Source organism: Oryctolagus cuniculus, chromosome 5 (genome assembly GCF_051225735.1).
Source record: "Oryctolagus cuniculus isolate XC-2025 breed Fujian yellow rabbit chromosome 5, ASM5122573v1, whole genome shotgun sequence".
NCBI lineage: Eukaryota > Metazoa > Chordata > Mammalia > Lagomorpha > Leporidae > Oryctolagus > Oryctolagus cuniculus.
The window spans coordinates 163,279,165-163,299,505 of record NC_142871.1 but is presented as its reverse complement, the minus strand read 5'-3'; the positions used below and the strand labels follow the sequence as shown (position 1 = coordinate 163,299,505).

The 20,341-nt window shown below is 49.1% G+C and overlaps 1 protein-coding gene across 1 annotated transcript in view; it reads left to right on the top strand.

Annotated features, from left to right (window-relative positions):
• RIOK1 (RIO kinase 1) overlaps positions 1–7,368 on the top strand; it is a 34,276-nt gene extending 26,908 nt beyond the window's left edge. Inside the window, exon 17 of the mRNA XM_002714161.6 lies at positions 194–7,368. Coding sequence (XP_002714207.3) covers positions 194–304 — 111 coding nt within the window. The 3' untranslated portion in view covers positions 305–7,368. The remainder of the gene's footprint in view (positions 1–193) is intronic.
• The last annotated feature ends 12,973 nt before the right edge of the window (positions 7,369–20,341 follow it).

Below are 20,341 nucleotides of genomic sequence, written 5' to 3'. Positions count from 1 at the left end.
AGAAATATCTTTTTTTTTTTTTTAAAAAAAAGTGGAAAGACCGTTTCACCCCAGCTTCTACCACCAACTCCTAATTTTTTTCATTCATCTTATATGCTACTTTCACTTTCAGCTCCTTACATACAATGTTATTTAGTTGTACTGCGAATACACTGAATGATGAAAATCTGTGTTTTGTGTTTGTTTTTTACAGGAAAGAAAAAAGAAGGTCAAGGAAGCCCAGAGAGAGAAAAGAAAAAACAAAATTCCTAAACATGTAAAGAAAAGGAGGGAGAAGACGGCCAAGACCAAAAGGGGCAAATAGCACAGGGCCACCGCGTGAGCGGGCGTTTGCAGCGCGTCTGGCAGGTGGCCGACGGCCTGCAGCTGCACTGTCGCTGTGGCACTGTGAAGACGGTAGAGAGCTGTCGGGCAGGGATGCGCAAGTGAGCTCCCGGTGCCCCGAGGCAGGCACTTTGGTGTTGGCAAAGGACTCATTTAAACTGTTGTAGAGAAGAGCTTCACACATTCTTATTTTTCTATTTTGTCTCCTGCAAGTATGTTTTTGGAAGCATCATAAATATTTAAATGTAAGTGTGCTTCAGACAACCCTGGGAGATTGTTTCTGCTCTCTTTTTACATGCCAAAGACCGTCTGAAATTATTTCATCATAAGGCCATGGCATATAGTATAAAAGGAATTTTCCTTTTAGGAAATCCAGCTGGCCATTGATGTTGGTTTGTTGCACCTCTGCTCTGTGTTCGTTTTTGGTCGTTTGTGATGTACTCACACTGCATCTTTTAAAAAATGTTTCTGAGAGGCAGAGAGAAGTGCGCTCTCGTACTAGTACACTCCTCAAATATCTGCCATGGCCAGGACTGGGCTAGGCTGAAGCTGGGAGCCAGGAGCGCCATCCAGACCTTCTGTGTGGGTGGCAGGAGCCCAATGACTTGCGCCATCACTGCTGCTTTCCAGGGTGTGCATCAGCAGGAAGCTGGAGTCAGGAGTCAGTGCCAGCAGGGACCTAGGCACTCCTAATAGGGGATACAGGCATCTTTTTTTTTTTTTTAAAGATTTATTTATTCATTTGAAAGAGATACACAGAAAAAGGAGAGGCAGGGAGAGAGAGAAGTCTTCTATCCACTGGGTTCACTCTCCAGTTGACCACAGTGGCCGGAACTGGGCCAGTCCAAAGCCAGGAGCTTCCTTCAGGTCTCCCATGTGGGTGCAGGGGCCCAAGGACTTGGGCCATCCTCTACTGCTTTCCCAGGCCATAGCAGAGAGCTGGATTGGAAGTGGAGCAGCCGGGACTTGAACCAGCGCCCGTATGGGATGCCGGCACTGCAGGTGGTGGCTTTACCCGCTATGCCACAGCACTGGCCCCAGGATGCAGGCATCTTAATCAGCATTTTAACTACTAGACTGAATACCTGTGTCACACTTCATCGACCTCAGTTTTGTATTCACATGCGTGACGTGTTCATTTATTCATCGAGTATCTGAGGATTTTAAGTGCTGTGATATCACAGTGAACAAAATATAAGCATTGCTACCTTTGAGAAGACATTAAACGACAGGTAAACTGTATCAGTAGGTGATAAATTCTATGATGAGAAATAATTCAGAAAAGAGATACTAAGGTGTTAGGGGTTTGCAGTTTAAACTAGGGTTCTTAGAAAAGCCACCCTTAGAGGTGCCAGTACTTGACGAAGGTGTGAGTCATATGTGCATCACGAAGGGAGAGCATTCCAGGCAGAGCGAACAGCCTGGGGGAGGGCCGCGTGGCAGGAGAGGGCTCGATGGTCCAGAATCCGGGTGCAGCCTCGTAGTTGAGGGAGAAATGAAATGAAATCCAAGAGCCTGGGGCTGTGGAGAGTTTTGAGCAGGGGAGTGATAGGTTCCGACCCCCTCGAGAACTACCGGGAAGCCAGGATGAGAGAGAGACTGGATGTGCTTACTGTTACAGCCCACGTGAGATGCTGACGGCTCCGTCTAGGATGGTAGCTGTAGACACGGAGAAGTGGTTGATGTGCTGGGGAATGGGCAGAGGGGGGAGAGGTGACTTCACATGACTCACGCAGCTGAGATGGTCGGCTTTGTCACATTCTATGATGTGAAGTGATGTGGGTGGGGCGGGTTTGGGGATAGGAGGGTGAGAGCCAACGAAAGCTTAGGTTGCAGCAAAGCACAAATCTTAAAATCCCTATTTTTATATTTTTAACCATATACTTTGTCAGAAATGGTTGTTAGCCATTGTGTTCAGTTACTTTGTTTAAACCCCTAGTTTCCATGTACACTGAGACCTACGCCACTGTGTGTGATGGTAGCTTACTGAAATAGCAGTTGAGCTCTTAAAGTGATAAGCACACTTTATGATGTTTGTAAAATCTCCCTCCTTGAATAAACTCTCAGAGTATGAAGTGTAGTTTCAGTGAGACACAAAAGTACTGTCCCAAATGACATAGGCTATAATTAACGCAAGAAGAGCAAAACGGATTTGGCAACCCTCTATACATTTGGGGATTTGGACCAATTCTAGTATTTGCGTTGACTTTACTCTGTGACAGCGTATGTTCCTATTAGGCGCTCAGGCTCCTCGGGCACCTGTCGCTGTATCCAGTGCAATTTCTAGGTTTGGAATCAACTCTAGACCCAGAGGAACGTTGACAGGAATGAGGGGCCGTTCATTGTCTTGTGTTGCTATGGGTGGGGGGAAGTAGTTCCCCAAGTGTGAGGGTCTGGGCTGTCGGGGAGTTCTCACTTGAGGCACATTCTGCGGATGGCTCTGCAGCTGGGGCACTGCCTCCCCGTTTGGGTTCTGGGCTGGAAGGCTGTGTGCTGGCCAAACCACGCGTCTGACGTTGTTTCCCTCGTTTCTATCTTGTCCAAAGGCTTGGTAGAAAGAACCTGGGCTGAGGCAGACTGCTTAGAAGGCTCCTTGTCTTGTCTTATGGTTGAATTTGATCTCCTGACAGGTTTTCCTGTTAATGGGTTATGGTTTATACAGCTATTTTCCATTTGGAAAGATGAGGTTTGGGACTCTTGGCCCCAAGCTGAAAACCTTTTGTCAATTGACGTGTTTGATTTTCTGTCATATATTGTTGGTTTTTTTTTCCTGTTACTCCACATACTTGTCAGGCAAGTGTTTCTGAAGGTTCACTTCGAGAAGCGGAATGGAACAGAGTTGCTGTCCTTTGCTGGACGCTGCTCTAGCTCTCATTCTTGAAGCAGAGCCTCGCTCCGCCTGTGGGCTTGGAAGAGGTGGGAGCCGTGGCTGCTGTGAGCCCAGGTCTGGTCAAGGAGGAGCCCGTGGTTCTTGGCCGACATCAGCTCTGCGTCAGCCTTGTCTGTAGTTTGGTGAAGAGCAGACTCGAGAGCAGCTTGCAGCTGTGCTGAGCGTGGGCCGGCGGCTGTGCTGCTCCCATGCACTGGCACCCGAGCTGTGGTACCCGGGCTGTGGTACCCGGGCTGTGGCACCCGAGCTGTGGCTGCGTCTCGACTGAGCGCATCTCGGTGCGGCTCTCCTGGCACTCGCCTTTTGGCTCAGAAACGAGATGAAATGTGGAATGCCAGGCCCTGGATGATCTTTCTAATTTATATTTGTCTATCAACTTGGTAAGGAGAAACCTTGCATGCTGTGTGCCTTACTTGACTCTGAAGTTTCTGTTTTGCTGGTAGAAGGAGCAGCAGCAGGAGCCACCTCCCTCGCAGTGCAGCACCTGTGAAGATGTGTGTGAGCTCACAGTATGGGGTGGTGTTCAGCTTTGCCTTGTTGTCCCTTGACTTGGGTTGGGTTCCCACGTTCCCCCCGTTTCAGATAGAATGGTTAACTTAATATCCTTTGGGTTGTGTTGCCTTGGAGGTATGAGTGTTCCAGAGGAACGCACGGTGTCTGGTGCCAGGTTACTAAGGAGGGCACGGCTCGCTTGCGTCTGTGCCCTCCTGAAGCCTTAGTCCCTGTTTGTGCTGTGAAAGCCGCTGGACTTGAATTTGGAGAATCTGACTGAATTTGTGGAGTGGTTGGCTTGGGTTTTATCGCTTTGGTTGCTCGCCAGGGGGCAGCGGCCTTAGAGAGCTTGCATAGTAGGCACGTGGCCACAAAACTCTTTTTCTCTTTTCACAGAGTCAGGGGTGGCTTCTGCCACAACTGTCTCCAGACTTGGAGATAGCGTCCCATGTCTTGTATGGTGACACAGGTTTGTTTCAAAGGCCGGTCACCTTTTATCAGCTTTTGGCCTTCACAAATCCCATTGGTAGTTGTCACGGTAGGTCTGTCCAGGCCAGAACACTGAAGTCAGGGTGCTGGAATGCAGAGAGGGAGCGAGTGGCGCTGCCCAAGGAGGGCTGCACTTGCTGGCGTGGCTAGGGTGCAGCCCAAGGTGCAGTGGCCAAGGCTGGGCAGCAGATGCAGGCACTGACGGCTGGAAGGATGGCTTGTGGCATAGTCGCCTGGGTTCCGACAGACAGGGTTTAAAGTGTCCGTGACACAGCCTAAAGTTCAAGCGTGTGAGGAAGGGGCTGGGGGAGAGGGGCACACCAGCACGACCAAGGGGGTGGCAGAGGAGGTGGAGGACTCGGGAAAGCTAGGGTTCAAGTCAAGAAGGAGCAGAGCCCCCTCACTGGCATCTAAGCATGGGTTCCAGAGGGCGCCGTGGAGTGTTTGGAGACTTGGAAAGTAGGGAGAGAAGTCTGAGTTTTCACTTCCCTTGGGTGAGGCCACATTGCGGAGTTGGACAGATCCGTTGTCTGGCTCGCAGTGACCACCTGGGGGACAGTAGGTCATAGCAGCCCCTCCTTCGCGGCCTCATTGCAAAGGATGCTGGGAGAGCTGATGGGGAATTTGCAGTGGATGGGTCAGGTCGATGATCCCTGACCTCATTGCTCATGGAGTGAGAGTAGAAGAGCCAGACCCTCGATGTGCTGCTGTGGTGAGAGAGGGAGGGCACAGAGCCCCTGGAAAATGCCTCGCCGCCCCAGAACACTGAACCTGAGCCTGTGGCCTCCACACGTAACCAGCAGGGCGCGGGTACGGGGCAGGGGAGAATACGGTCAGCCGCATCTGGAACGAGGAGAGAAAGGGGGAGCCGACACAAAGCAAAGGTCTTGAGCTTGGTCCCAGTGCCTGGACTTCATCTGGGTCCCGACAGGGCAATTATTAAAAATATTTTTAACAAGGAAAATTTTAAAATGAATCAGGTATTAGATGGTAGTATAGAATGATTTTATCAGATTTTATTTGATGTCATAGTGATGCTATGGTTGCATTTTTAAAAATTGTGGTCCATGTGAGTGCAATGTCTTTTATAAAAAAGTGGGATTGCTTTAACAAGTATTTTTACTGCATTGCTATTTGTAAAGTAGTGGCAGATGAAACATTAGCACAATGTTAACTGCTAAAGCTGCTTAGTAGGCTTGTGAGGGATTCATTATACTGTTTGTATAGGAAAATTTCTAATAGAGGTTCTGGAAAATGAGTCAAGGGTCAGTGTTGCTCCGCTTCCAATCCAGCTTCCTGCTAATGCACCTGGGAAGGCAGCAGGAGACGGGCATTGGAGGAGTGAACCAGCAGATGGGAGATCTGTCTGTACTCTCACCCTAGCTCTTGCCTTTCAAATATTTTTAAGTGGATCAATGTATATTGAGTGCTTTGGGATTTTTCACGTGTTAGTCCTGCATTTTACAAATGTCTATTTTTCTGTAGCTATTCTTGCAAACTAATTTACATACTGAATTTGCTTACCTCGTCAGGTGCCTTCCTCCTGTCCAGCCTCTGAGTAGGCTGTAAGCTCTGGAAGGGCAGGGCTTTTTGTTCCATTTTGTATCCCAGCACTAGAATCGTGCCTGAAACGTAAATATTCAGTAAACACTCAAGTGTCTAATATGTTGTGTCTCCGAAACAGAGAGGAGGCCTGTATGTATTGAAAACATCCCTCATGTTAATAAAAATGAGAACTTCTTATTGATGGTCTGTTTGCATCCTCTAGCCCTGCCCCCGGTAACCAGGGGTGACCAATCTGCTTTGGAACTGGGGGTCCAGAGCCTGCCGTTGGTCAAACCCTTGTACAGTACTTAAGCTAATGGGACCTATGTATTCAGAACTGTATAATAAAAATAATCTTCTTGTTTTGAGTTTGATCTTGAGAGACTGTTTTGAGTATCAACCAAAAAAGTGAGCTGTGAATTAATTACCCAATCCGAAACTACAGTACTTGAAGACACCAAGGCTCATATTTATACACTTTGCCATCTTTTCCCAAGTGTTAGACTGAAAAAAAAACCAGAAAAGTTGATTTCAAGATGTGGTCCTGAGTTTAACAAGATCTCTGCTTGCGTGGGAAGCAAATTGTCACCCAGGCGCACGGTCATGATCCTTCCCTTCAACGGGACGTAAACTAGGACCACGGCTCCAGACAGGTGTGGTTGGTGGTAGCCAGCGCTGCCGGTCTGCTTTCTCCTTAAGTGATCCTCATACTGGGAGGTCTTTTCCTGCTGCCTCTGCAGATGATGAGACGGCCACAGCACCAAGTTTAGCCCATTTTGTATCCAAAGTCCATCTTGTACCCAAGACCCCTTCCTTGGCCATTGCTGGTGACCAGCTGTGGGACGAGGCGAGCCACTTTCCTTTGGGGGGAATTCCTCTTCCGTACGTTGAGGGAAGGGGAGCAGATGATCATACATTTTCTTTCAAATCTGTTATTTAAGTGCATGGGTCCCTAACACCCATGGGAATACCAGGGGAAACCTTCCTGGTTCCTAGCTTCAGCCTGCCCCAGTCCTAGTTGTTGTATTTGGGGAGTGAGAAAGAAATGGAGCGCTCTCCCCTTTCCCTCTCAGTAGTTTTTAAACTACAGACTTATGAGGAACTGCTTGTATGTATTGAACACTTCTCATGTTAATAAAAATGAGAACACTGCTGCCACCCAGGGACCGCATTGGCAGTAGGCTACAGTCAGCTGGGAATCAACCCAGGCCTTCCGACCTGGGATGCCGGTGTCTTCACCACTAGGCTGAGCACCTGTTCAGTGTGTGTAGTTTTTAACAAAATAAGAGTTACCACCTAATGGTAGTACTTCAGTATAAGTGATAAATACATCTTCAAAAAGTGGGACTCATTGCTTTTAAATGTATAGGTTTAAATATATATATATATGTTTTTAAAATTGATCACAATAATACCTACATTTGAAAAATAGCAAATAGGCAATTAATGTTTGGTGTGTGTATATATGTTTGTGACTTCTTGAAATGCTAATTGAGAGCTACTAATGTATAGAATTGCTATAAAGACAATATTTTAGAAAATGTTCATAAAGGAGTAAGGAACAAAGTTAAGTATTAAAATATGTAAATAAAACAATTTTAAAATAAAAATGCTGTTATTTAAGAAAAGTGTCCAATCCCTAATTTCAAAGTGACCAGGTTGAAATTGGATCTCTTAACAGGGCTTGCTTAATAAAAATAAAATAAATGGGTTTGAAGTGCCAGTTGTCACACAGGCGGGCTCTGCTCTCTACAGGAATCGCTCTGAGAAGCAGCTTCTGGCACTGGGCCGCTTTCATTTTGCAGGAGGAATTCGGCTGCTTGTGCTTGGCGGTTCTTTGTGCTCCTCTAGAGGGAGCTGTGCACTTGCGTTCTTAGATTCAATGGGAGCAGCGGGAAGGGCCGCATGGCCAAGTTCGTCTCAGCTTTCCTCTACAAGAAGTATCAGACTGTGGACGCTGATGACATTGGCACGTATCTGGTGGTTGATGTTGGAGTGGATCCTCATCGAAGAGCAGAGGAATTCAACAACGTTTTCCAGAAGTTGTAACATCTCATCTGGAGTTGTTGGTTTTACTTTTTAGATAGCACACACACTTTAATGGAAGGATAACAACAAACATCGATGGGTGGGGGTCAGTTGTCTGGCTGAGAGTCACCACGCGTCTCTGGGCGACGATGCTGGGTTGATGCAATGCTGCATGCGGAGGCCGCCGGCCACGTGTGGCTACTGCGCCCTCACACTGTGGCTGCTGTAAAACACTGGGTTCTGAAGGTTGTGAGAAGAAGGGACGCGAAGCAATAGTAATTTTTCGAGGTGGAGTGCATGGTAAACCAATATTTTGCATAGATTGGATCAGATGTACATTGATGCTCACCAATTTTTTACTTTTCTGGGGACAGAGCGTTTCAAATTCGCGATGGATATGTGATGCATGCAAAGAAAGGAATGAGCGAATGTTCACCTTTACCCCAAAACTCTCTAAACCAATCTTCTGTCCGTATTTTCTGAAATTTCACATTTGGGAATATTTATTATTGCTGAAGAATGAAAGCAGTGGAGAGAGAAAATTGCCATTCCAGTTGATTGAGATACAGTGATACGTAGACAGTAAGCTTACGGCACCTTGTTACCAGAGACTGTGCTGCCACGGGTACTGAGTCAGGGAGGAGCACAGGGCCCCACGCCGCCTTCCTCGCCCCTGCAGGCCTGGCATCGCTTTCAAGTCTCTTGTTCTAACCTAAAAGGCGAACTTCTCGTTTGTGATTTCGGCGGAGTTGTTTTGGAAGCTTTTAGTGGCCATCTAGTGATGTGGATGTCCCAGGCACCTGTGCCCCACTGTTGAGCCCTGCCTGCCCGGGCACTTCAGGACTGTCACAGTGGTGCTGTCCAGGGCATTGCCGGTGAGGCCGGGGTGCTGGGAATTGTGTCCGTTGGAGGACAATGGTGTCTGTTGTGTTGCAGTTCAGCGTGAGTGGGATGCAGGGCAGATAAGTCACTTGGTGCACAATAAGTGTTGATAAAACTAAATGCTATTTTCAGTGAATTCCTAGTAGGTGCCATTCCAATAAAGGATAGGGGAGCTAAAGGGTTGTTTCTTGGCAAATGGTGAACGCTCCACAGAGCCAGACCTTCTATCTCAACATTGCAATGATACTTCACAGATTTGTTGATACTCACACAGCTGTTACTAGGACGCCATGTTCTGTAATGTTTCAGGTTTGAGTAAAGAAAACCTGAATTGTAATCCAGGATCTGCTACTCTTTTTAGTTTTTTAGGATTTTATTTTTTAAATTTATTTGAAAAGCAGAGTGACAGAGGGAGGGAGAGACAGAGAAAGAGATCATCTTCCAGCCACAGGTTCACTCCCCAAATGGCCACAACAACCAGGGCTGGGCCACAGGAAAACAGGAGCCTGAAACTCCATCTGGATCTCCCATATGGGTGGGACTGGGGCCATCATATGCTGCTTGCCAGGCACATCGGCAGGCACCTGGATTGGAAGTTGAGCAGCTGGGACTCGTGTGGGATGCTAGTATTGCAAGCCATGGCTTAACCTGCTTCACAATGGCATCCCCATTTTTGAAAACCTATTAAGGATTTTTAAATGGTTCTTATTAAGCAACCTATTCAATACTATCAGTTAAGAGCAAAGGCACATAGAGGAAGAGAGCAAGACAAAGATCTTCCATCTGCTGGTTCACTCCCCTAAATGCCTGGAACGTCAGGACTGGGCCAGGCTGAAGGTAGGCACCTGCGTCTCCATCCGAGTCTTCCATGTGCCTGGAGGGACCCAGGTTCTTGAGCCACCTGCTGCTGCCTCCCAGTGTGTGCATTGGCAGGAAGCTGGACTCAGGACTCGAACCCGGCCACTGTGATATGGGATGCAGGGGTCCCAAGCAGTGTCCTAGCCTTTGGGCAAACACCCTCTCAGCAAAGTGGTCTTTAAGACCTTCGTGCACCTTTTGTTATTGTTGTTTTTAAAGATTTTTTTAAAATTTATTTGAAAGAGTTACAGAGAGAGAGGTCTTCCATCTGGTTCACTCCCCAAATGGCTGCAAGGGCAAGGCTGGGCCAGAGCAAAGCCAGGAGACAGGAGCTTCTTCCAGGCCTCCCATGTGAGTGGCAGGGCTCCAAACACTTGGGCCATCTTCTGCTGCTTTCCCAGGTGCATTAGCAGGGAGCTGGATCAGAAGTGGAGCAGCGGGGACTCGAGCCAGCATCCGTATGGAATGCCGGCACTGCAAGTGGCATATGGCGTGTCCATATGCTGCCCCAGCGCCAGCCCCCTCGTGCACCTTTCGGAAGAGAGGGTCACTGTGGAAGTGACCTTCACCGCCAACACCCTGCTGCTGGAGATGCGTCCGCGAGAGCAGATGTGGGCTTTCATTCATTTGGAAATGAGGTCACACTCATTTGTGACTGGCTCACTGGAGGCAGCGGAGTGCCTGGCGGGTGTGGTGGCAAGTGAGGCGGAAAGCGGGTGGACAGGTCCAGGAGCAAACGTCCTGACTTCACAGTTTTCTTTGGGACCGGCCCAGCCAGCCCCAGCCTCAGACAGCGGGAGGAGCTGCGTTGCTCTCAGCACCTTCCCATCTCTTGGGAAGCCACTCCCTGGGCGGCCCCGGGGACCGGAGCACGCTGCCGTGGGCTCGGGTGGAGCTGTGGCCCACACCTAGCAGCCACGTCCCCGCTGAGGTGGAGGCTCCTGCTCTTCCAGAGCCTGTGACATCAGCCCAGCGTCGGGTCCACGCTACCTGAGGACTCCAGGTGTTTCTTGCCTGGAAGCCAAGTGGGGGAGGAGAGCCAGGTTTTGCTGTTGTTTGGGGGGAGTCTGTCTGTCCTTTTGGAGTGTTCATTACCCAGCCCAGGGTGACACAGCTGGCAGCTCTTCCTCTTGTCCGGAGCCTGGCTCTGGTTAGGCTGCCCCTGCCCTCCTGCTGTAGCTTCCTCCCTGACTTCCCAGCTTACAAGCCCCTCGGAGTGGGGGGTTAATTCCAAGACCCCTATGGATATCAAAATCCACAGACGCAATAGCGTAGTATTTGCAGAAAGTCTACGCACATCCTCCTGCATACTTTGCATCATGCCTAGAGTCCTTAATTCCTAGAACAATAGACGATATGTAAAGAGCTGTTGCACTGCATTGATTAGGGGATAACAGCAAGAAACAAAAAGGTCTGCACACATTCAGTGTGTAAGCCCAACTACACGGTACACGACCGAGACTGGGCGAGCACTGTGCAGACCGTGGTGCTGGAGAGAGGCTGCCACGTGGTGTGCCACACAGCCCCGCCTTCATGTGGTGTGGCGCAGTGTCCTGTGCGTGGCAAATTCTAGTTTTCCTTTTTGAAGTTTTCTGGACTTTTTGTAAGAAAACCATTTTTGATTTGCAGGTGGTTGTAGCCTCAGATGCAGAACCTGCCGGTACAGAGGGCCAACTGTGTGTCGTGCCTGCTGCGTTCGGTCTGGGTCCACCAGGGAAAAAGGGTCTTCAACAACAAACCAGCACGTGGTCCCAGAGCATTGGCTGAATCTGCTCACCCAGAGGGGTGACTGTGAGTCCCTAGGGTGACCCAGGGCGGCTCCTCTGGGCTCGCCTATTTGGAGTGACAGGCAAAGTTTCTAAGAGTGTCCCCAAAGACTCAACTCCATTTCTCTTACTGCACTGGCTTGCTACAGACCAGGCAGTCCTGGGCAAGGGACGGGAGGTAGGGAGTGTGGGGGAATTGGGATAAAAGTCCTTCAGAGATTTTTTTTTTTTTGACAGGCAGAGTGGACAGTGAGAGAGAGAGAGAGAGAGAGAGAGAGAAAGGTCTTCCTTTTCTGTTGGTTCACCTTCCAACGGCTGCTGCGGCTGGCGCGCTGTGGCTGGCGCACCGCGCTGATCCGAAGCCAGGAGCCAGGTGCTTCTCCTGGTCTCCCATGGGGTGCAGGGCTCAAGCACTTGGGCCATCCTCCACTGAACTCCCTGGCCACAGCAGAGAGCTGGACAGGAAGAGGAGCGACCGGGACAGAATCTGGCATCCTGACCAGGACTAGAACCCAGGGTGCCGGTGCCGCAGGCAGAGGATTAGCCTACTGAGCCGCGGTGCTGGCTGAAGATTTTTTTTTAAAGGTTTTATTTATTTGTTTGAAAGTCAGAGTTACACAGAGAGAGAAGTGGTAGAGAGAGAGAGAGAGAGAGGTCTTCCATCCGATGGTTCACTCCCCAGATGTCCACAACGGCCGGAGCTGCGCCGATCCAAAGCCAGGAGCCAGGAGCTTCTTCAGGGTCTTCCCATGCTGGTGCAGCGGCCCAAAGACTTGGGCCATCTTCTACTGCTTTCCCAGGCCATAGCAGAGAGCTGGGTTGGAAGAGGAGCAGCTGGGACTAGAACTGGCACCCGTATGGGATGCCGGCGCTTCAGGCCAGGGGGTTAACCTACTGAGCCACAGCACCAGGCCCCCTTCAGAGATCTTAATGGTGGGAAAGTGAATTTTTTTGCAAAACAAAGAAGCAGACCTCTAGGAGAAGGCAAGTCCCCAAAATATTGTGGCTGTGTTTGGGGTTTGGAATTCCAACCTCTTCTATCACCAACTCAAAGGGAGGTCCCAGGAAGAAGCCTTGGCAGGCTCCCTGGGGCCCAGTCACCTCCCTGGGGCCCCTTGCAGCAGAGCAGGGGGTGGCTTGTGTCAGCTGCTGCCAGCATCCCAGCTAGCACAGGAGCTTCTGCAGGACCACGCGATCTCACAGCTGGCACGTTCCCGGGCTTTGGTGCTTGCAAATGGAGGCCGGGTGTGGGGCGCTGCTGGAGGCCCACATGTTGCCACAGGCACCTGGAGCAGGACAGGGAACACCTGGTACATGATGACATGTCTGCAAATGCAGGGGCTCCCACGGCCACCCAGTGCGTGTGAGAAGGGAGGGGCGCGGGATCCACCTAAACCCAGGGCTTTTAGGAAAGTGGGTGGCCAGTGGCTGTGGACGCGCACCAGGCAGAAACTGTGGGTGGAAGGCCAGCCCCACACAGCCGGGGTTGTCCTGGGAGGCTGGGTGGCTGGGGTGGGGCCTCCTGGGCTGCTCTGAGCCCACTGCTCTCTCCTTTCAAAGACCTCCTTGGAAGAGGTGCAGGAGGGTCCAGATTTGGTTGGTCTCCAGCTGAGGGGGCAGGATGGCCGTGCACTTGCTGATGGCCTGGGAGGGTCTTGCTCCATCCCACATGGTTCTAAGAAGTCGAGGGAAACGTGAGAGCATAGCTGTGACTGTCGGGGACTGTGGTGTTGAGGTCGGCAGTCAGTCTGTCCTGCCCAGGACGCCCAGCACGGCTACAGAGCTGTCCAAGTCTCTCAGCCGCCCCGCAGTCCATTCTGATCCTTTTTGTTCCTTTTGAGATAGAAAAAATGAACAGCAGAATGAGCTGCCCGCCAGGGAGCCATCTGTGTCCCTCTTTTGGCTCTGACTTACACACCTTCCATGCTGCATTCTTTTACTTTTAATTATTTTCTTTATTTGCAGGCAGAAAGATGGACAGAGACAGACAGACTGGCAGGGGTCTTGCATCTACTGGTTCACTCTCCAAGTGCTCACAACAACCAAGATGGGGCCAGCCTGAAGCCAGAGCAGGGAACTCAATCCAGTTCTCTCAGGTGGGTGGCAGGTTTTTTATTAGATTATTTGTATTTATTGACATACAATAATAGTACATACTTATGGGGTATAATGTAATATTTCAATACATGCATACATTTTAATGATCAAATTAGGATAATTAGCTTCTATCACTTCGTATATTCAAGATTTCTTTGTAGTATGAGCATCCAAAGTCTTTCTTCTAGCTATTTAGAAAAATATAGTGGGACTGGTGCCGTGGCCCAGTAGGTTAATCCTCTGCCTGCAGCACCGGCATCCCATATGGGTGCCAATTCAAGCCCCAGCTGCTCCTCTTCAAATCCAGCTCTCTGCTTTGGCCTGGGAAAATAGTGGAGGATGGCCCAAGTCCTTGGGCCCCTGCACCTGTGTGGGAGACTGGGAAGAAGCTCCTGGCTCCTGGCTTTGGATTGGCACAGCTCCCACTGTTGCAGCCATTTGGGAAGTAAACCAATGGAAAGAAGATCTTTCTTTGTCTCTTCCTCTCACTGTCTGTAACTCTACCTCTCAGATAAATAAATAAAATCTTTTTTCAAAAAAGAAAAATACAGTATGTTATTGTTAACTGTTGTTACCCTACTATGCAATAGAACACCAGAAGGATTATTTTTACAATAAGGAAAAGAAAGTACTTTTTAATTCAATAAAAGTAAACCTTTCTGAGGTTTAATTTATATATATTATATAATTTATTTATATATTATATATGTTATATATTATTTATATATTATATAATTTATATATATATTTGAGAAACTTAATTAACTTTGAAGAAGAACCCAAGAATGGTATGTCTTGTGAACACTTAGACATAACTATAGCTTATGAGACATAAAAAATATCCTCCACTTAATTCATTGAAATGAAGTAAATGTTTGTGAACTAGTTTTACTATTAACTCTCAGGATCCCACTCTTTGAGGACAGAGGTCCTGCCTGGGAAGTTAGTGCACAGTGACTCTTGTTAATTTAATAATTATTTAACAGTAATTTAAATTATTATTATTTACAATAAATATAACAGTATATGACATCAGTGATCATCTGAGGCTTTTGATATGAGCTGCCAAGGCTATGGAAAACTTTTGAATCCACAAACTCTGTTAGTATTTAGACAAGGCCATAAGTAAAGTAGAATTTCTCTCCTCCCTTCAGAGAAAAGTACCTCCTTCTTTGATGACCCCCTTCTTTCCACTGGGGTCTCACCCATTGAGGTCCTTCATGGAGGGCATTTTTGCTAGTAGTCTTGGCTTTCCATGCTTGAAATGCTCTCATGGGCTTTTCAGCCACAGCAGAATGCCTTAAGGGCTGATTCTGAGGTCAGAGCGCTATCTAAAGTGATTGTCATTCTATGAGTGCTGGGTGGACTACTTGCCATGTAAGAGCATTCACTCCTTTTTGATTCTATCTATAAGTATTACCAAATACTTAATCCTTTTTGTATGATCACCTTAACAATCCTATCTATATGATCACTGTATCACTTAATCCTATCTGTATGCTCACTTTAACACTTAAAATGCTATTTTTACCACCCAGTTTAAGGGGGTTTGGAGTTCCATGGTTGTCGCTCCCCCTCTTCGTGGAGGAACGACACAGGACCCTGCGCTGTTCTTTCGTCTGCTCGGCCTTCCCCGGGTTTGCTGCTGGTTCTTCCCGGGTTGGCTACTATCCCTTCCACCTCCGTGGAAGGGCAGTTCCCCCTGGCCGCATTCCCCACTTCCGCAGGGGAGCGGCACACCGCCGGCCGGCTTTCTCGGGGGGCTGCACAGGTGTTCCCTCAGATGTTCCCCTTAGATGTTCCTGGTGCATGCCGTTTCTCTCCTCCTTTATAGTCCTCCTCCGCCAATCCCAACTCGGCTGCCCACACGCCGAGTACGCTGCTCTCCAATCAGGAGCAAGTCCTACAGTTTATTGGTTGAACTGGAGGCAGCTGTGCGGAAGCTGTTTACTTCTCTCCCAGCGCCATATTGTGGGAGAGCAGATGCATAGAATAAGTCTTAATTCCAGTAACTCAGTCTAGTCCGGTTTGCTCCCCACAGATCCCCCTTTCTTTTTATTTTTGGCGTTGATACGCGCCTGTCTTCGGTGTCCCGCGGCACACACTCTGCTCTACTTGCTAGAGTTGCCACAGGCTCTTACAAATCCTATCAATCAGGAAAACCGAATCCGGGTCCTCTCTTCGCCATTGTGAGGAGGTTTTTAGGCGCTGATGCGTGCCTGTGTTCGGTGCCCTGCAGCGCATGCTCTGCTCTGCTAGAACTGCCTGCAGGTGTTTACAAAACCTATCAGGCAAACCGAATCCAAGCCTTCTCATTGCCGTATTGTGGGGGAGACTTATTAGTGTTGGTTTGTGCCTATCTTCGGTGACCTGCAGCTCATACTCTGGTCGAGCTGCTTGCTGGCGCTTACCGCCTTAAATCAGGCAGACCGAATCCAAGCTTAATATTGTTGTATTGTGGGGAAGCCTTACTGATGTTAATTCGTGCCTGTCTTCGGTGACCTGCGGCGCATAAGCTGCTAGCTGCCCGCAGGTGCTCATCGCCTCACTTGATTAGGCAGACCGAATCCAAGCTCTCACATTGCAGTGTTGTAGGGAGGCCTTTTTATTTCTCTATTTCTCTATCTCCGGGCATTCCTATTTCTCCCATTTTACTTCTATCTTCCAGCATTCCTATTTTTCTCACTTTACTTCTAAACTTCTGTTTCTCTTATCCCTGCGGCTTCCCGGCACCTCGCCCCGCCGGCGGGTTCCCAGCTCTGCGCTGCTTCAGCCCGCGCGCCTCTCTCATCTGCGCAGCTTCCCGGCTTTGCGCGGCTCGGCTTCGCGCGCTCCGCGGTCTCCTCGCTTAACCCTTTCGCGTCTGAACCACGGCCTACGCCAGCCCCGTTCCCTATCTACTTGTGCCCCGCACGCTCTCTCTGCGCACGGCAGCCTCCGCGAGTCACACAGCGTGTAGCTTACGTGTCCGCCACTAGCATTCAATCTAAGTTCCCCGGGCTAGCCTGGCGAATTCAACCCAGCGTACGTCTCCGCCCCACGGTTTGGCTTCCCGTCCTTTGCTCCCCGGGCTAATCAGACGGATCCCAACCTGGCTCACGTTTCAGCTTCTGGTTTCAACTTTTCGCCCCCTATTCCCGGGCTAACTTGAGAACCCCAAAGTGGCTTCCGTTTCCGCCTCGGCCTGCCCCCCGCGGCTTCAATTTCCCTAACATTTTTCTCTACCCGGTATGTTTCCCTAAGTTTTCTTCCAACAATATTCCTCCCTCATTTCTCCTGGCCTCTCCCCACAGTCCGCATCCAAGTCTGTTTGTTCTAGCTTTCACTTTCTGGCCTCTCCCCACAGTCCGCGTCCGAGTCTGTTTGTTCTAACTTTCACTTTCGCTTTCGACCCCAGAGACCTCTCCCAGCTTCCCCCCGTAGTCCGTATCCGAGTCTATGCCTAGGCTTTCAACAGCTTCCTCCGGCACCTCTTTCGTCCGGCTTTTCCCTAGGCTGTTTGCTAGTCTCTCTCTCCGATATTTTCCTGCTTCTTCCCGTTTCTTCCCTCTTAAGTTTGCTATCCGACCTAGGTTTCCTAATCCGAGTCATTTCTTCCCTCCTAAGTTTCATATTCGTCCTAAGTTTCCTATCCGAGTCACGGCACCATTATGTCGCTCCCCCTCTTCGTGGAGGAACGACACAGGACCCTGCGCTGTTCTTTCGTCTGCTCGGCCTTCCCCGGGTTTGCTGCTGGTTCTTCCCGGGTTGGCTACTATCCCTTCCACCTCCGTGGAAGGGCAGTTCCCCCTGGCCGCATTCCCCACTTCCGCAGGGGAGCGGCACACCGCCGGCCGGCTTTCTCGGGGGGCTGCACAGGTGTTCCCTCAGATGTTCCCCTTAGATGTTCCTGGTGCATGCCGTTTCTCTCCTCCTTTATAGTCCTCCTCCGCCAATCCCAACTCGGCTGCCCACACGCCGAGTACGCTGCTCTCCAATCAGGAGCAAGTCCTACAGTTTATTGGTTGAACTGGAGGCAGCTGTGCGGAAGCTGTTTACTTCTCTCCCAGCGCCATATTGTGGGAGAGCAGATGCATAGAATAAGTCTTAATTCCAGTAACAGTCTAGTCCGGTTTGCTCCCCACACATGGTAAGTTTTTAAACTATACCCTTAGAAGTAAGTCTGTAGGAATGTGTGAAAAAACTATACAGCTTTTCAGTTTCAAACTTCATAAATTTCACAATTATAGCTTTAGGAACATGATGATTCTTCCCAAAGTGCCCACACTCTCACCCCTCTTTCTCCTCCCTCTCTTATTCCCACTCTTATTTTTTACTAAGCTCTATTTTCAATTAACTTTATACACATATGACCATCTCTATGCTGAGTAAAGAGTTCAACAGATAGTATGAAAAAAAAACAAACAAACAAAACAAAAAGAAACTGTTTCTCAACAGTCAGGACAAGGGTTGTTCAAAGTCGTTGCTTCTCAAAGTGTCAATTTCACTTAACTTTATACACATATGACCATCTCTATGCTGAGTAAAGTGTTCAACGGATAGTATGAAAAAAAAAAAAAAACAAAAAGAAACTGTTTCTCAACTGTCAGGACAAGGGTTGTTCAAAGTCATTGCTTCTCAAAGTGTCACTTTCACTTCTACAGATTGCCTTGTAGGTCCATGCATCATTCTTCAAGAGACTTCTGCCTCTGGAGTCTGGCTGGATGTTGCAACAGAGATTGCAGAGCTGAGAATAAATGTTTCTGATAGACAAAATTCATATACCTCTTTTTGCAACAGTCATTCCCCCACCAAAATAAAATAAAGACAGCCCTCCAGCAAAGAGAAAGTTGCTAAAAATCAACAGTAGCCACATAGTTCATTAACCCTATTTTTCTTTTCTAAATTGAATACTCTTGCAAGCCTTTCAATGAAATATTATCAGGTGATATACAAGGATTGTATGTTTTCTCTAGCCCTTAATGTTTTGTGATGCAATCACACACACACACACACGCACACACAAAACAGTTTGGGAATAATAGGAGTGCCAACTGTGTGACACAGGTAGTATATGCCATAGATGTATAGAACTGGGAGCAACTGGCATGGATTGGGGTGGTGAGGGGAGGGGCCCGGGAAGACTGGAGCTGGGCTGAGGGAGGGTGAGTCTGGGTGGGGAGAAGGAGAGTAACAAGATGAGCAATGGGGCAGGCATTGAGGTGCAACCATTGAGAATGCCAGCATCCCCTATCCAAGTGCCTGGTTGGAATACAAACTCTTCCAGGCTTCCTATCTGGAAAGAGTTCCTGGCTCTTGGCTTCTGCCTGGCCCAACCCTGCAGGGAGCATTTGGGAAGTGGACCAGCAGATGAAAGACTGATCTCTCCCTCCCTCATTCTCTTTCTTTGTTTCTTCCTGGGGCTGGAGTTGCGGTGCAGCAGGTTAAGTGGACACTTGCAATGCTGGCCTCCTGCACTGGAGCCCTGGTTCAAGTCCTGGCTGCTCTGCTTCCGATCCAGCTCCCTGCCAATGCACCTGGGAAGGCAGAGGATGATGGTCCAAGTGCGTGGGTCCCTGTTACCCATGTGGGAGACCAGGATGGAGTTCCTGACTCCTGGCGTTGGCCTGGCCCAGTTCTAACTGTTGTGGCCAATTGGGGAGTGAACAAGCAGATGGAAGATCCCTCTCTTATTCTCTTTCCTTCTTTCTTTGTCACCCTGCCTTTCAAATAAATATATAAATATTAAAAAAAGAAAGCCAAGCTGCCTGGCAGAAATGACTGTAGAGGAGCTGTTCTGATTGGCTAAAAGTGTGACAATTAATGTGCCTTTGAGTACTGTAACATAAGTGTTGGCACGGGCAGCTTAAATAGGGCAGGAGTCTATGTTTCTGGTCTGCTTTTTACTGCCAGAACAGTTTCAGCTGGGAGATCGACCCCTCAGCATGGACCTGGCCATGGTGATACAGCAGGGCTGAGGGCTCTGCTGGGCCCAGCGTTCACCCGCCGGGAGTGGGATCAAGGGAAGCTCTCCCAAAATGCCAGGGGTGACAGAGAGCCACCCAGGGGCTCCGGATCCAGCTGTGAACACAGCAGCACAGGAATACTTCAGGAGGCTAATGACCGAGCTGGCTGGACGGGCTGGACTGCACCTACTGGACATGGGCCCTGAACAGAAGCAAACGTGTCATCTCGCCTGGGAAGTTAGAGGTGGGGCCGCCTGGCAGTCAGTGCAGCTGTGCAGGGGGCCCCTCAAGGACCACGTCTTTATCCAGCCCCCTCCTGCCAGCCTCAGCACAGTGACAATATTCAGAAGCAGGACACGAGATATCGCCCCTCCTGTTCTTCTTTGTATCCGCCAGAGCTCCTTGCAGGCTCCCATGGGCGTTGCATTCATTGCCTGATGGTCGCTGGCCTGGGAGTGGTTCTCTGCTTGGGAGTAGGAACGGGCCCCTCCTGTCCACGGCCACCCAGAGGAGGATATGCACTTGGACAAACTTGGGGTTCTCTCAGGAGGAGAGAGGAAATGGGGGTGGGTAGGCAGTGATGGCTCAAGGAGTTGGGTCCCTGCCACCCGCATGGGAAGCCTAGGTTAAATTCTGGGTTCAACTCACTATACTACAGTGCCAGCCCCAGTTTTCAACTTTGTAAAAAAACTTTCCCCAAAATTGTCTTGTCCTAATCAAGGTAAAAGTTAGTTGTAAAAATCAGCGTTAGAACCACCAGACCCTCTGACTTAACGACAGTCTGCCAGCCAGGATTTGGGGCGTAGTGAGTCCTCGGCCTCTTTGGGGAACCCCACAGTGTATTTACCAACTGAGCTGGCACTAGCACCTATTTTGTGTGTGTGTGTGTGTGTGTGTTTTTTTTTTTTGAATAAACAGATCATTTTCCAGACTTACAGGTTAAACCCGTCTTTGTCCACTTTCTATTGCTATCGCTGAACACTGGAGACCGGGTGATCTATAAAGGGAAGTTGATTTAACTCCTG